The 13,318-nt window shown below is 43.2% G+C and overlaps 1 protein-coding gene across 3 annotated transcripts in view; it reads left to right on the top strand.

Moving 5' to 3' along the window:
- LOC308085725 (clathrin heavy chain 1-like) overlaps window positions 1-13,318 on the top strand; it is a 43,858-nt gene that overhangs the window by 15,927 nt on the left and 14,613 nt on the right. For all 3 annotated transcript variants that reach the window (XM_080429001.1, XM_080428999.1, XM_080429000.1), the window contains exons 13-23: window positions 41-221; window positions 427-590; window positions 902-1,027; window positions 1,733-1,875; window positions 2,227-2,461; window positions 8,914-9,036; window positions 9,201-9,346; window positions 10,109-10,292; window positions 10,742-10,934; window positions 11,717-11,874; window positions 12,514-12,678. In XM_080429001.1, coding sequence (XP_080285127.1) covers window positions 41-221; window positions 427-590; window positions 902-1,027; window positions 1,733-1,875; window positions 2,227-2,461; window positions 8,914-9,036; window positions 9,201-9,346; window positions 10,109-10,292; window positions 10,742-10,934; window positions 11,717-11,874; window positions 12,514-12,678 — 1,818 coding nt within the window. The remainder of the gene's footprint in view (window positions 1-40; window positions 222-426; window positions 591-901; window positions 1,028-1,732; window positions 1,876-2,226; window positions 2,462-8,913; window positions 9,037-9,200; window positions 9,347-10,108; window positions 10,293-10,741; window positions 10,935-11,716; window positions 11,875-12,513; window positions 12,679-13,318) is intronic.

Genomic DNA, 13,318 nt, shown 5'->3' on the forward strand with positions numbered 1-13,318 from the left:
CTACTGACCATATTGCTTCTCTCCACTCTACTCCATCCAGTGGTTGGTGAATTTCTTTGGCTCCCTGTCAGTAGAGGACTCCCTGGAGTGTCTGAGGGCCATGCTGTCGGCAAACATCCGTCAAAATCTGCAGATCTGTGTCCAGGTGGCCTCCAAGTACCATGAACAGCTCTCCACTCAGTCCCTCACAGAACTCTTTGAGTCTTTTAAAAGCTTTGAGGGTAAGCTCTGACGGCACACACTTTTCATATTGAATATATATCATATTTATACATATGGATGGTTGATAGATAAGTGGATAGACGGATGGTGAGATAGACAGATAAATAGTCAGCTGCCAATTTACGCTGCCTTAACCCTCCTGTGTGTGCTTATTTTAGTTTTCGTTCCCTTTGTTCAACTTATTTGCTTGCTTGATGCTTCCAGGTCTGTTTTACTTCCTGGGTTCTATCGTAAACTTCAGCCAGGACCCAGAGGTTCACTTCAAGTACATCCAGGCTGCCTGCAAGACGGGACAGATCAAAGAAGTGGAGAGGATCTGTCGTGAGAGCAACTGCTACGACCCTGAACGTGTCAAGAATTTCCTCAAGGTGACTAATAGATCATTATACCGTATACATACATATAAAAGAAAAAGAAAAAACCTTGTTTCATGGCTTCTAAGAAGGAAGTTCTGGAATGTATTTAATGAATGAAGTTGTAGGAACCCTTCATGTTGACTCTGTGAAAGAACAGGGTTGTTAGTCAGACAATTCAAGTGCAACCATGGGGAAAACAATCCTCCATCACGGGTGAATAGAAGTGTTTTCACTAGCCAGCGTAAATGCTTTTCATTTCCTTTTTTTAAATGGACTAATATCATGATTTATTATTTCATTTTTTTTTTTTAAATGTTTTACAGGAAGCCAAGCTGACTGACCAGCTGCCTCTGATCATTGTGTGCGATCGCTTTGACTTTGTCCACGACCTGGTGCTGTACCTTTACCGCAACAGCCTGCAGAAGTACATCGAGATTTACGTGCAGAAGGTATGTGAAGCTCTTAGGTGTGGACATGGATAGGATTTGTCTTGTTATGCTTTTTTTTCCTTTTTCCATCACTGAAAATAATATACCTATAAGATAATTTTAGTAAGTGTCCTCTTTTATGCTGTGCTTTCCCTGGGGGGGAGCCTCATGACTGCCAATGACAGAAACAGGATCAACAAAACTATAAAAAGACGGGCTGTATAATTTCAGTTTCATCGTCAACTCTTTATAGGTCACTATTAAAAAAACTACGCTGCAGACTGCTCTGCATCCTATGTTTAGTATTGTTAATGATCTTAGAATTACATTCAGTCTGCATTACAACTGCAGATGCCTCTTTGTTCCACTGAAAGGCTGTGTATTTGTCTCTACTGTGTATCATTGCTGCCCGTTTTAGGGATGGATTAATCAGTCAACATAACATACAAGCAGAGTACATAGCACAACGTGAATCACATAATACAAACACTCAACACCTGAACTCTACACCTAAGCAATAAAATGACTAAGTCACTCTTGCTGAAGTCAGAGGCTCTTGCTATGTAGGGTAGGCAGAAACTTAGTTTTCTGTGCTGCATCTACCTAGTGCTCTTCTCTGCATTCCCACTTTCTTTAAATATTATTTTTTTCCTCATTGAATTGGAACAACAATGTTGAACAACGATGTTTTGGAGTGCAGTAATTAAGACCGCTGTTTGTCCCCAGGTGAACCCCAGCCGTCTGCCAGTGGTTATTGGAGGCCTGCTGGACGTGGATTGTGCCGAGGACGTGATTAAAAACCTGATCCTGGTGGTGAGGGGACAGTTCTCCACTGACGAGCTGGTAGCCGAAGTGGAGAAGAGAAACCGGTAAGGAGGAGGTTGATTAGCCAGCACAGCAAAACCAGAACTGCATTGTCAGCATTTGCTAACTTCACAAAAATGGTTGTGCAAATAGTTTTTTTTATTCATTTCAGGTCAGGTCAAATATTTTATTGTCCCACAGGGAAGGTTTTTTGAAGGTTTTAAAAATGCATAATAATACAGCATAGCATGAACCATATAAACAAATGCTATGGTAGTGATATTTGAGCATTTCTGTAAACGTACGTGGATATATAGTATGTGGATTATGCTTCACAATATATATATTTTTCTTTCTTGTGAAATGTTAATATTCAAGAAAAATAGTCAGAAGGTCTGTGTGTTTGTGTTCCCCAGACTGAAGCTATTGCTTCCCTGGCTGGAAGCTCGCATTCACGAAGGCTGTGAGGAGCCTGCCACCCACAACGCCCTGGCCAAAATCTACATCGACAGCAACAACAACCCTGAGCGCTTCCTGAGGGAGAACCCGTTCTATGACAGCCGCGTGGTGGGCAAGTACTGCGAGAAGAGGGACCCCCACCTGGCCTGCGTGGCCTACGAGAGAGGACAGTGTGACCAGGAGCTCATTCATGTGAGTGGGGGGAGTGCAACATAACGTTGAACTGAGAGAATCCTTACGCTGGGTTTTCCTGTGCAGACGTGTTTCTGCTTTCACTTGTTTCAGTCTTAAAGGATTGAAGGATTCAGCAGAAATTAAGGTGTTTTGAGAAATCTTAGATGGTGGGCGGGGGGGATTGTGTGAAACCGGGTGAATAACTGTGATTGTGTTCCTATGTTTTCTATAATCTATATACCGGTACTTAAAATGTGGAAAGAATATTGAAAATGTCTTCACTTTGCACTATTGTCCTCTAGTTCTCCACTAAGACTTAATAGACATAGATTAAAAATACTTCAGTCAGATAACTCACGAATATTTTGAATCAATATTTATTTGAATGTGAATACAAGTGTGATATAATAATTTATCTTGGCGTTCAGGCTCTGCAACATAATTTTCTCCCTGCTCAACATATCATACAGCCATCATTAACCATAAAGAGCAGGGAGATAGATATACATAACATAACATCCCCCATGGGGAACAGAACCAATAGCAGAGCCCACTGGTGGTGCTGGGGTGGTGGTGGGAGAAACAGTTGCATACCAACAGACCAGGGGACAAATGACAGCAGAATGAACAGAGACTTGAGGTGAGCTTAAATAACCCGCTGATTGGTCAGCTGATGTCACGTCAGCTATGACGTATGGTCTGAGTAATAGTATTGTAGTAAGCGCCGTAAGCGCCTGCATAACCGCAGTGTGTAACCTCTCGAGTGTATACTGCCTGAACTAACTCGCAGGCTACGTATCATTTCAGTCAGATAACTCACGAATATTTTGAATCAATATTTATTTGAATGTGAATACAAGTGTGATATAATAATTTATCTTGGCGTTCAGGCTCTGCAACATAATTTTCTCCCTGCTCAACATATCATACAGCCATCATTAACCATAAAGAGCAGGGAGATAGATATACATAACATAACATCCCCCAACACGCCTACGGTGAACGCTCACCGATTCATCCAAGCAGATATCCCACTAGACTCCTTCAGGAGACAGTGACGAATATGCCGCTAGCAATTCTGGATCATGCAAGGATATTCTAACATAACCCCCAACACGCGGAACCAAGAACGCCCTACGGTGAACGCTCACCGATTCATCCTAGCAGATATCCCAATAGACTCCTTCAGGAGACAGTGACGAATATGCAGCTAGCAATTCTGGATCATGCTAGGATATTCTAACATTATGTGAACTTGAATGTGAAGCCATGGCTACGCTTTCCGTAAGCCTTATTCTATATGATAGGAAAACTATGTGTGGGGTGAATTCTCAAACCCATACCAATTGACCAAGCTGATATCCCATCCACCACAGACCAGCGTCTGGGATCAGCGAGGACATACTAACTTTATGTGAACTAAAACTATGTGTGGGGTGAATTCTCAAACCCATACCAATTGACCAAGCTGATATCCCATCCACCACAGACCAGCGTCTGGGATCAGCGAGGACATACTAACTTTATGTGAACTAAAAGGCCTTAGCTGCCATGCACAGGCAGCACTTAACCATTCCTCTAATAGCCACATAGAAGAATATACTACATAAACTTAACATGCCTAGTGTTAAGAGTTGATGCCCCCAACCGCATCCTACTGATGCCCCCAACCGCATCAACTCTTATGCAAGCCAACTGCATCACCGTGATGCTATACCAACCGCATCAACCTGATGCACGCATCAACCATGATGCAATGAGAACGCTGATAGACATTGCTACCATTCACCATCCTAATAATACCATAATAACCTATCTACAGAACTATTAACATGAATCCTATGATAACTACCAATGAATTCCACCCAGCGACCACCAGATATGCATAATAACAGTTTTATTACTACTTAGATGCAGCAATTTTTTACAACACACTTGCACTCATTAGATTCTGAGCTAAAATGATCTCTCCCCGGTTTAAGCGCACATATCGTTCGTAAGCAGCTGAAGACCACCGGCCGAGTGATTTTAAGGTGGCGACTGGCACTTTCATGGCTGCAGTAGTGGCCGCTCCGATGCGAAGGGAGTGAGGAGAGTAGAGTTCTGGAGACAGCCCGCAGCACTGGCACAGTGTTTTTAGCTTTTCAGCAAACCAGGATCTCGTCATAGGTTTGCCACCGGGGATGAGAAACAGGGGATCATGAGGATGATGCCGGGCTCGGCATTGCAGGTAGACAGACATAGAAGAAAAAGGGCAAAAAACGGAATTAGTCTTAGCTATGATAACAGGTACTCCTTTTTTAAATTTATCAGATTTGGAGTGTTTCAGAAATAGAGTGAATAAATTATCTTCAAAAGTTAAATCAGAAATTGTGAGATCATGCTGAGGATCAAAAGAGAGAGACCGAGTAGTGAATTCCCCACACCTTAAGAAACCATAAAAGGCGGTGAGAATGATAGCTTCCAACATTTTATCCTCATAATAAGAAAAGCACCCTTGCCTAAGTCTTCCCACCAACTGGTGCACCAAATTAATTGTAAGAGGCAATCTTTTATCTTTCCCTTGAGGTTGATCTTTTTTGAGCCCGTTGAGCAGCAGGCGAACGGAAGGATGACTTAGAAGACTGCATGATGAAGGGTCCAGGCATCGCAAATGAAATTGAACGCCAGCTAACATAGCTTTAATGGAAGATGGCTGAAGCTTACGTGATTCTGAGGAATGCACTATGAAAGCGCACACTAAGGGAATGTTTACTGGGATAGGGTTAATAGAAAAACTTAAACAAAAAGAGGAAAAGAAAAACCAAGCTGAATCATAAGCTTTTAATGTATTTTTTGACAGACCTTTCCTCATAAGCTTAGCAGCTGAGCTCAAAAGACCTTTTAAATAATCATTAGATCCTAATTGAGAATCGCTTGGCAAAACGGAGGGCATGGCAGGCTGGTTGGCTCGGCGTTGGGGCACATCGCTCTGAACTCCTGAAATTTAAATCGGGACAGAGCATCAGCTATCGAATTTTTATAGCCCGGAATAAAAGATGCACGTAAAATGAAGTTATCATTAATGCACGTCCATGATACCCTTCTGATTAGACTGTTAATGATTGGAATGGACGAACGACCTTTATTAATTATAGTGACTGTTGCCTCATTGTCGCAAAACACTGTTATTTGTTTCCTTTTCCATCCCTTCCCCCAAATTAAGCAAGCCATGACGATTGGGTAAAGTTCAAACAGCGCAATAGATTTCAGATTTTCTGCCATTGAGGTTAACTCAATTGGCCAAGGCTTTGCAAACCACTGATTATGGTAAAACCCTCCAAACCCGACAGACGGGGCGGCATCTGTAAAGAATTCTAGAGAATTAGAAGTCTCAACCAAATCATGGTAAAAAAAAGAGACACCATTCCACTGGTCCAGTAGCGCAGACCAAAAACGAATGTCGGATTTGCAGCCTTCATCTAATGCGATTAAATCCTGTAGATTAGGCACAGATTTCGCCATATCTAAAAGACGCGATACAAATGAGCGGCCCTGAGGAATAACTCGCATCGCGAAATTAAGATGGCCTAACAGCGAGAGAAGTTGTCGTTTAGACAGCGAAGTTAAATCTAAACACTGTTTAAGAAATCCTCTGATGCGAATTAATTTCTCTTCTGGCAGAGAAGCTTGCATTAAGACACTGTCTAGCATGATTCCGAGAAATTCTAATCTAGTTAGGGGGCCTACTGTTTTCTCCTCTGACAAAGGAACTCCCACAGAAGAGAATAAATCCCTTAAAATCGAAATGCACCGCGCTGGAGGTGAATAGCAAAAGTCCACAACCAGAAAATCATCAAGCAGATGAAGAACAAACGGTAATTTGAATGTGTTAGATAAAATCCAACATAGCGCTTCTGACAGAGAATCGAATATACGAGGACTACTGCGACACCCGAAAGTTAACTTAACTGCGAAATAAAACTTTCCACGCCATTTTACCCCGAAAAGGTGCCACTGCGAAGGATGAAGTGGCATCACTTTAAATGCATCCGTTATGTCTGCTTTGCCCAACCAAGCTCCTGCGCCTGCAGCTTTAATCATTTGGATAGCATTATCGACAGAAGCATAATATAAGGAAAACGGATATAGAGGAATTAAATCGTTAATGCTAGAAACTGGGCCATTATGTGGAGCGGAGAGGTCAACAATCATACGCTTTTTCCCAGAGTATTTTCGAGTTGCTACCCCTATAGGGCTTACTCTAAAAAGAGAAAAAGGTGATTTACTAAAAGGCCCAATCATATGACCTTTTGTAGTTTCTTTTACGAGAAGCTCGTCTACTACCTTGGGCTCTAGAAGCGCAGACTGAAGATTTTTGCAGACATGAGTTATTTTAGGGAGCCAACACAACCCAGCCATGAACCCTTGAACTAATCCAGTTATTAAATAGTTCACAAAAGAACGATTCGGATGGTTCTTGAGGGCCTTGGACAAAGCAGGAACGTTCACAGGCGTAGACGGATGCTTCTTTATTATTTCGCTGATTTTGTGGGGCGGACTCTCCGCGGGCAGACTGATCTCGGGTGGCTGTCCCCGCACCAACTGCAGATGTGCATAAATTTACAATTGATGAATGAACATACACCATCATTGAAATTAAGACATGTAGGAACTTGATTTCCTGGTGAATACCGCACCTGTTTCTTTGGTTGCCATGAGTTGGACTGGGACGGGGGATTTATATTTGCCTGAGGCTGCTGAGGCAACCCGTGCTTCGCCACGGTTTTGGGGCATAAATTTGAAGTATGGTTAAAAGAACCACAGACTGCGCAGCATAGAAATTTCTGCCCAGAGAAATGTCTACTAATGATAGTCAGATCAACCACTGACCAGTCCAAGCGCTGATTAAATTTGACGATGTGCATGGCAGCTTTAGAAGCAAAGGCTTTATGGTATTCGAAAAACAAGGACCCGCCATAAGATACAGCCAGATCGGCTATAATGGCCATGTACGTGTCCAGTTCTTCTCTACGCTGAGGGTAAACCTCACAGATGCAGTCTCTATAGACCCCAAACGCTGAAATAAATTCTGCTAATGTCAGTGTTTTAGTTAGCCTCGGATCCGAATCTTTCAGCACAAAAGTAACATCGCCACAGTCCACCAGTCTCCTATCAGTAGCATCTGCGTTTATCAGAATCTTGACCAGATTAACGTCATGCCCTGTCGAAAAAGCGAACAATTAGAGGAAGCGCTTTTAATAAATATAGCTAAAACATCTCAGAGATTTTTTACCTGCAATGATATGCTTCCTGAGACTCTCAGAGATGGCCGCAGCAGGAGAGAGGAAAGAAGCGCCTGTGGAAGGGCCTGGAACTGCTGTACCCCAGGTTTTCTGATGCGCCACGTTGACCACAGGGGATGGCGTGATACTAGCGGCTGCTGGCGTATCTGCAGATGCTGCTGGGGAAAACACTGTGGTTGTCCCTGGGGAAAACCCCGTAGATGAACCGGAAACCCCTGGACTGTTGCTGCTACTCTCTAGCGCGTTGATCCTGATATTCACCTGGTCAAGTGTAGTTTTCATGCTTAGCAATGTAGACATGATGATATCATCGGTAGTTTTACTGGGCGGTTGAGTACTTTTACTCTTCTTGGTAGAAGCAGCGGGACCAGCGGGGCGACCTGCCGTGCGTTTTTTAGCTGGACCTTTTCCTTTACCGGCATACTCGGTGGAGGGTGTTGTTGCCGCACCAACTTGAACATGATCGCCCGCCCGGCTTGCATGCACCTCTTCTGAGTTGACCAAGAACTGCAGCAGTTGCTCGTGACTTAGACCTGGAGTCACGGGAACGCTACGGGCATAGAGGCTTTGCAAAATACGCTCAACAGGCCAGTCAGATAATTTTCGAGTGCCACGAATGCTACGTCTTTTCTGTGACAGACCTACTTCAGTAGGGGGAATTTCATCCTCCTCGTCTGGATCATCAGGACCATTATCAGGATTGGACAATAGGCCTATGTCGTCGTCCGACTCGGAGTGAGCAGAGGACATGACGACAATAAGGCTAGAGAGAAGAGCTAGAGCAGCCAGCAGTTGCATACCAACAGACCAGGGGACAAATGACAGCAGAATGAACAGAGACTTGAGGTGAGCTTAAATAACCCGCTGATTGGTCAGCTGATGTCACGTCAGCTATGACGTATGGTCTGAGTAATAGTATTGTAGTAAGCGCCGTAAGCGCCTGCATAACCGCAGTGTGTAACCTCTCGAGTGTATACTGCCTGAACTAACTCGCAGGCTACGTATCATAGCAGAATAATAATAAAACAAAAAGAGGAGACCGAGACAATCAATCAACCATTTCCATCTCATATTTATTGGCAAACATGTTTCGACATAAACGGTTCTGTTTCTCCTCATCACAGTCGTTAAACTATGGTGACATAGATTTATCTCATTTGTTTTCCATTGTTTGTCATGGTGTAGGTTTGCAATGAGAACTCCCTGTTCAAGAGCCTGTCTCGCTACCTGGTGCGTCGCAAGGACCCGGAGCTGTGGGCCAGTGTGCTGCTGGAGACCAACCCTTACAGGAGACCTCTCATTGACCAGGTATGATCAAGGCACAAAATGCCCCAATCTTGGTTATTTCACCAGCCAAGTATGAGCAGGTTTTGTTAGTTTGTATTTGAACCTCCACAACTTTACTTTACTACTTACTACTCCATGAACCTTTGGCTGCCATTGAGCTAATCTGCTCTTCATCTTTACTCCAGGTGGTGCAGACAGCCCTGTCGGAGACCCAGGACCCAGAGGAGGTCTCCGTCACGGTGAAGGCCTTCATGACCGCTGACCTGCCCAACGAGCTCATCGAACTCCTGGAGAAGATCGTCCTGGACAACTCTGTCTTCAGTGAGCACAGGTGAGGGTCTTTGCATACAGATGAACTAGGATTTGACTGTATTAACACATTTATTGCCAAGATATTAAACATAGTTTTCTATCCCCTTGCCAGCGTAATAACCTCAATCCGATGATATTTGAAACGCCGTGGAAGCGACATTTGTGTCCCAAAAAAAATAAAATAATAGTCCCCGTGGGTTGGCGGAGGTATCTGTGTATCCATAGAAACGACAACCTTCCAACCGCGATCCGCCATTTTGGGGCTACGGCCCGTTGAAAACGGGTGGATTTCAATGCAAAAACAAGAAACTGAGTTACAGCTGTTTTTCTGAAAATCCCATCGTTGGGATGAACGGATGTGACGTTTTTTGGGATGACATCACATCCACATACTACTTCTCTGAGTGACGATCGATCATTCCCAAGCTGTGTTAGGGTGCCCCTTGTTGAATTAAAAGAAAAATGTTTTTTTTTTAAAGAACGCATCAATGTGATCTTGGCCATCAAGTGATGGATTTGAAAGAACACATCAATGTGATCTTGCCGATCAATGTGTTAAAACAAAATCAGGAGAGAATATTTTCTGGAATATGGGCCGGTGCCCATTTGATTCAGTATGTCAATGAGTCTACACTGACAGAGAGGGTGTCAGTTTCTAGAAATGAGCATGGGGACCTTCCTCAGCACAATCTGTCTATCCCAAAATCTTCTCATCAGTCAATTGAGGCACTTTTCTTTGATGTATAGTCAAGTGAAAACCATTCCATCCTGTTTCTCTCAGAAACCTCCAGAACCTGCTGATTCTGACGGCCATCAAGGCGGACCGGACCCGCGTCATGGAGTACATCAACAGGCTGGACAACTACGACGCCCCAGACATCGCCAACATTGCTATCAGCAACGAGCTCTTCGAGGAGGCCTTCGCCATCTTCAGGAAGTTTGACGTCAACACCTCCGCCGTGCAGGTCAGTGCACAGTGTGGTTGGCTCGTTGTAGCCGTTTCTTAAGCTAGTAGTCTATGAAAGATGAGACCATTGACCTAAACATTGATTTTGAGTGGCTGCAAATTTGCTACTGTGATGGAGTCTTAGCCAAGTCATTCTTCTGTCTCATTAAATATGGAAAAGCAGGAGTACACATCGGTGTTCGAATCCGACCCTCATCTTACAGTGCATATCTCTCTAAACTGACATGAAATCTGAAATAAAGCATAAAAAGACCACAAAAGAAATCTTTAAAAATGTAATATGGAAAAGCACTTCAAGCCCTTTGGCTAAATGGATTCCCTTCCCTCGATCTTAAAATGTATATATCTTTGTATAAATCCTATTGTTTTTTTTATATACATTGTACACATTCTATATGTATGTGGATCACAAACCAACTGGTCAACATTCAATGTTTTTATATCCAGGTCCTTATTGAGCATATCGGTAACCTGGACCGGGCCTACGAGTTTGCGGAGCGATGCAACGAGCCTCCGGTGTGGAGCCAGCTGGCCAAGGCTCAGCTGCAGAAGGGCCTGGTGAAGGAGGCCATTGACTCTTATATCAAGGCCGATGACCCCTCAGCGTATATGGAGGTGGGACAGGCTGCTGCCCAGAGCGGTAAGAGGATCTCCGTTAAATCATCAAGACATTTGACCATCTCCAATGTAGCAAATAAACACACGTGAATGTATCGTTTTATCCATTAATGTATTCATAATAATTGCTCCAAATCCATGTGTGCATGATATTAACCCATTCAATCTGGGGTGTCATTTTAGATTTCTTTGGCTATTTTCCAAAATATAGATCTGTAGATCTGCTATTTTGGAAAAATAGCAGATCTACAAGCTCACAGAGTGCCGCGCTATGAGCTTGTAGATCTGCTATTTTGGAAAAATCTTTGAATATATATATTTTTTAAAGTGAACATTTGAAACTCAAATCTTTGCCTCTGTGGGTCCCCGGAACAAAATATTTTACAAATGTTCACTTAAAAATATATATATTTCAAGATTTGCCAGAATTTTCAAGATAAAAAAAAAATAGCAGATATACAAGCTCATAGCGCGGCACTCGGTGCCGTGCTATGATCTTGTATATCTTCTATTTGTTTTAATATCCTAATTGACAGATGCGTTCCCGGATTAAATGGGTTAATTATCTTATTAACCCCATGAACCCTAGCATCCCTATTCTGGGCATGTTATAATAGGCCGACACTCAGTAAATGTACATTCTGCAAAAATAGGAGATCTACCACAAAAAGTAGAGGAACAAGTATAGACCCCTGGGGAACGAAGTATATAGGGTTTAAGTGGTTCATGTAAAAATATTTAATCACATTTGATGTTGAAATGTGCCTGTGACATGTACTTTATCAACATCCATGCTGTACGTAGGTAACTGGGAGGACTTGGTGAAGTTCCTCCAGATGGCTCGTAAGAAGGCCCGCGAGTCTTACGTGGAAACGGAGTTGATCTTCGCCCTCGCTAAGACCAACCGCCTGGCCGAGCTGGAGGAGTTTATCAACGGACCCAACAATGCCCACATCCAACAAGTAGGCTTTAAGTTGCACATATACGTAGATACACGGGTGCATAGCATGCACATTCGGAGGCAAATATTGTACTTTTACTCCACTTTATTTGAACACGTAAGTTACTAGTTACTTTGTAGATTTTGATTATTATTACTTACAAAACATACATTACCCACTTCAGCCTAAATACCTTTCAGCCATTTGAAAATAGCAGATCTACAAGCTCACAATGTGTCGCGATGCAACGCATTATGAGCTTGTAGATCTGCTATTTTCATATACATTGGAAAGCTTGAAATGGGGACATTCTGCATAATGAGTACTTTTACTTTTGGTACTTTAAGTTAATTTTGATGGCAATACTTTCGTACTTTTACTCAAGTAAATTTAGAATTCCGGACTTCTACTTGTAACACCATATTTCAATTTAGCAGTATTGATACTTTCACTTAAGTAGAAAAAATATTTTTCCACCACTGGTCAGATGTTGCTTGAAAATAAAGTGCCTTCTTGCTGTCGTCATTGATTTCTCAACATCTCACTGTTCCCGTCTCACTCAACATTGCATTCTGTCTTCCCTCTCTCTCAAACCCACCCGATTTAATTCCCTTACTATCGCTGCTCTCTCTCTCTCGTTCTCTCCTCCTCCTCGCTCAGGTGGGCGACCGTTGCTACGACGACAAGATGTACGACGCGGCGAAGCTACTGTACAACAACGTGTCCAACTTTGGCCGTCTGGCCTCCACCCTGGTGCACCTGGGAGAGTACCAGGCCGCGGTGGATGGAGCCCGCAAGGCCAACAGCACCCGAACATGGAAGGAGGTCAGAGAGCCCACCACTTGGGTTATATAACACGCTAACACAACTACATTTACATCCAGTTGAGATTTTATTTTTATGTTTTTTTAAGGAAAAAAACTAAATTCAAAGTTAGTAGATATTAGAGTTCTCAACGGGCCTGATAATTAAGGCCCGGCCCTCCAAACAATTACCATGCTTTTAGGCCCTAAAAACCCGAAAAGGTGTCATATGTCTTACTTAATGTCCTCAAAGTCACGCATCTTACAAGCATTGAACTGAGCAGATTGGTCCGTTCCAGAGATAATGGCCAAAACATCTTGAAAACGGCCACTTTCGCTGATTTTCGATTGAGTTTAGGCCATTGTCGCCCGTTTTTCTTTAATAACACGGGCTAGGAAGGTCGGACGGCGACAAACTTGATACCTGAGGAAAGTTCACTCTGAGCTGCATCCAACACATCCACTATCATTTCCGTCGGCCGCTAGGGGAAATTGAAATGTCTTTTTTGGGGGTAATAGATTTGTTTCTTTTTCTTCATGGAACCCGAGGATCTAGCCTGGTAAACCCTCCCTCCAGAAATCTCATTTGTATTTTATTTCAGGAGTGAGTCTGGCCTGCAGACCTATATGGGCAATTTGGCTGTGGGCTGGAGCTGGGCGGG

Source organism: Gymnoscopelus braueri, assembly GCF_963280865.1.
Source record: "Gymnoscopelus braueri genome assembly, chromosome: 5".
NCBI lineage: Eukaryota > Metazoa > Chordata > Actinopteri > Myctophiformes > Myctophidae > Gymnoscopelus > Gymnoscopelus braueri.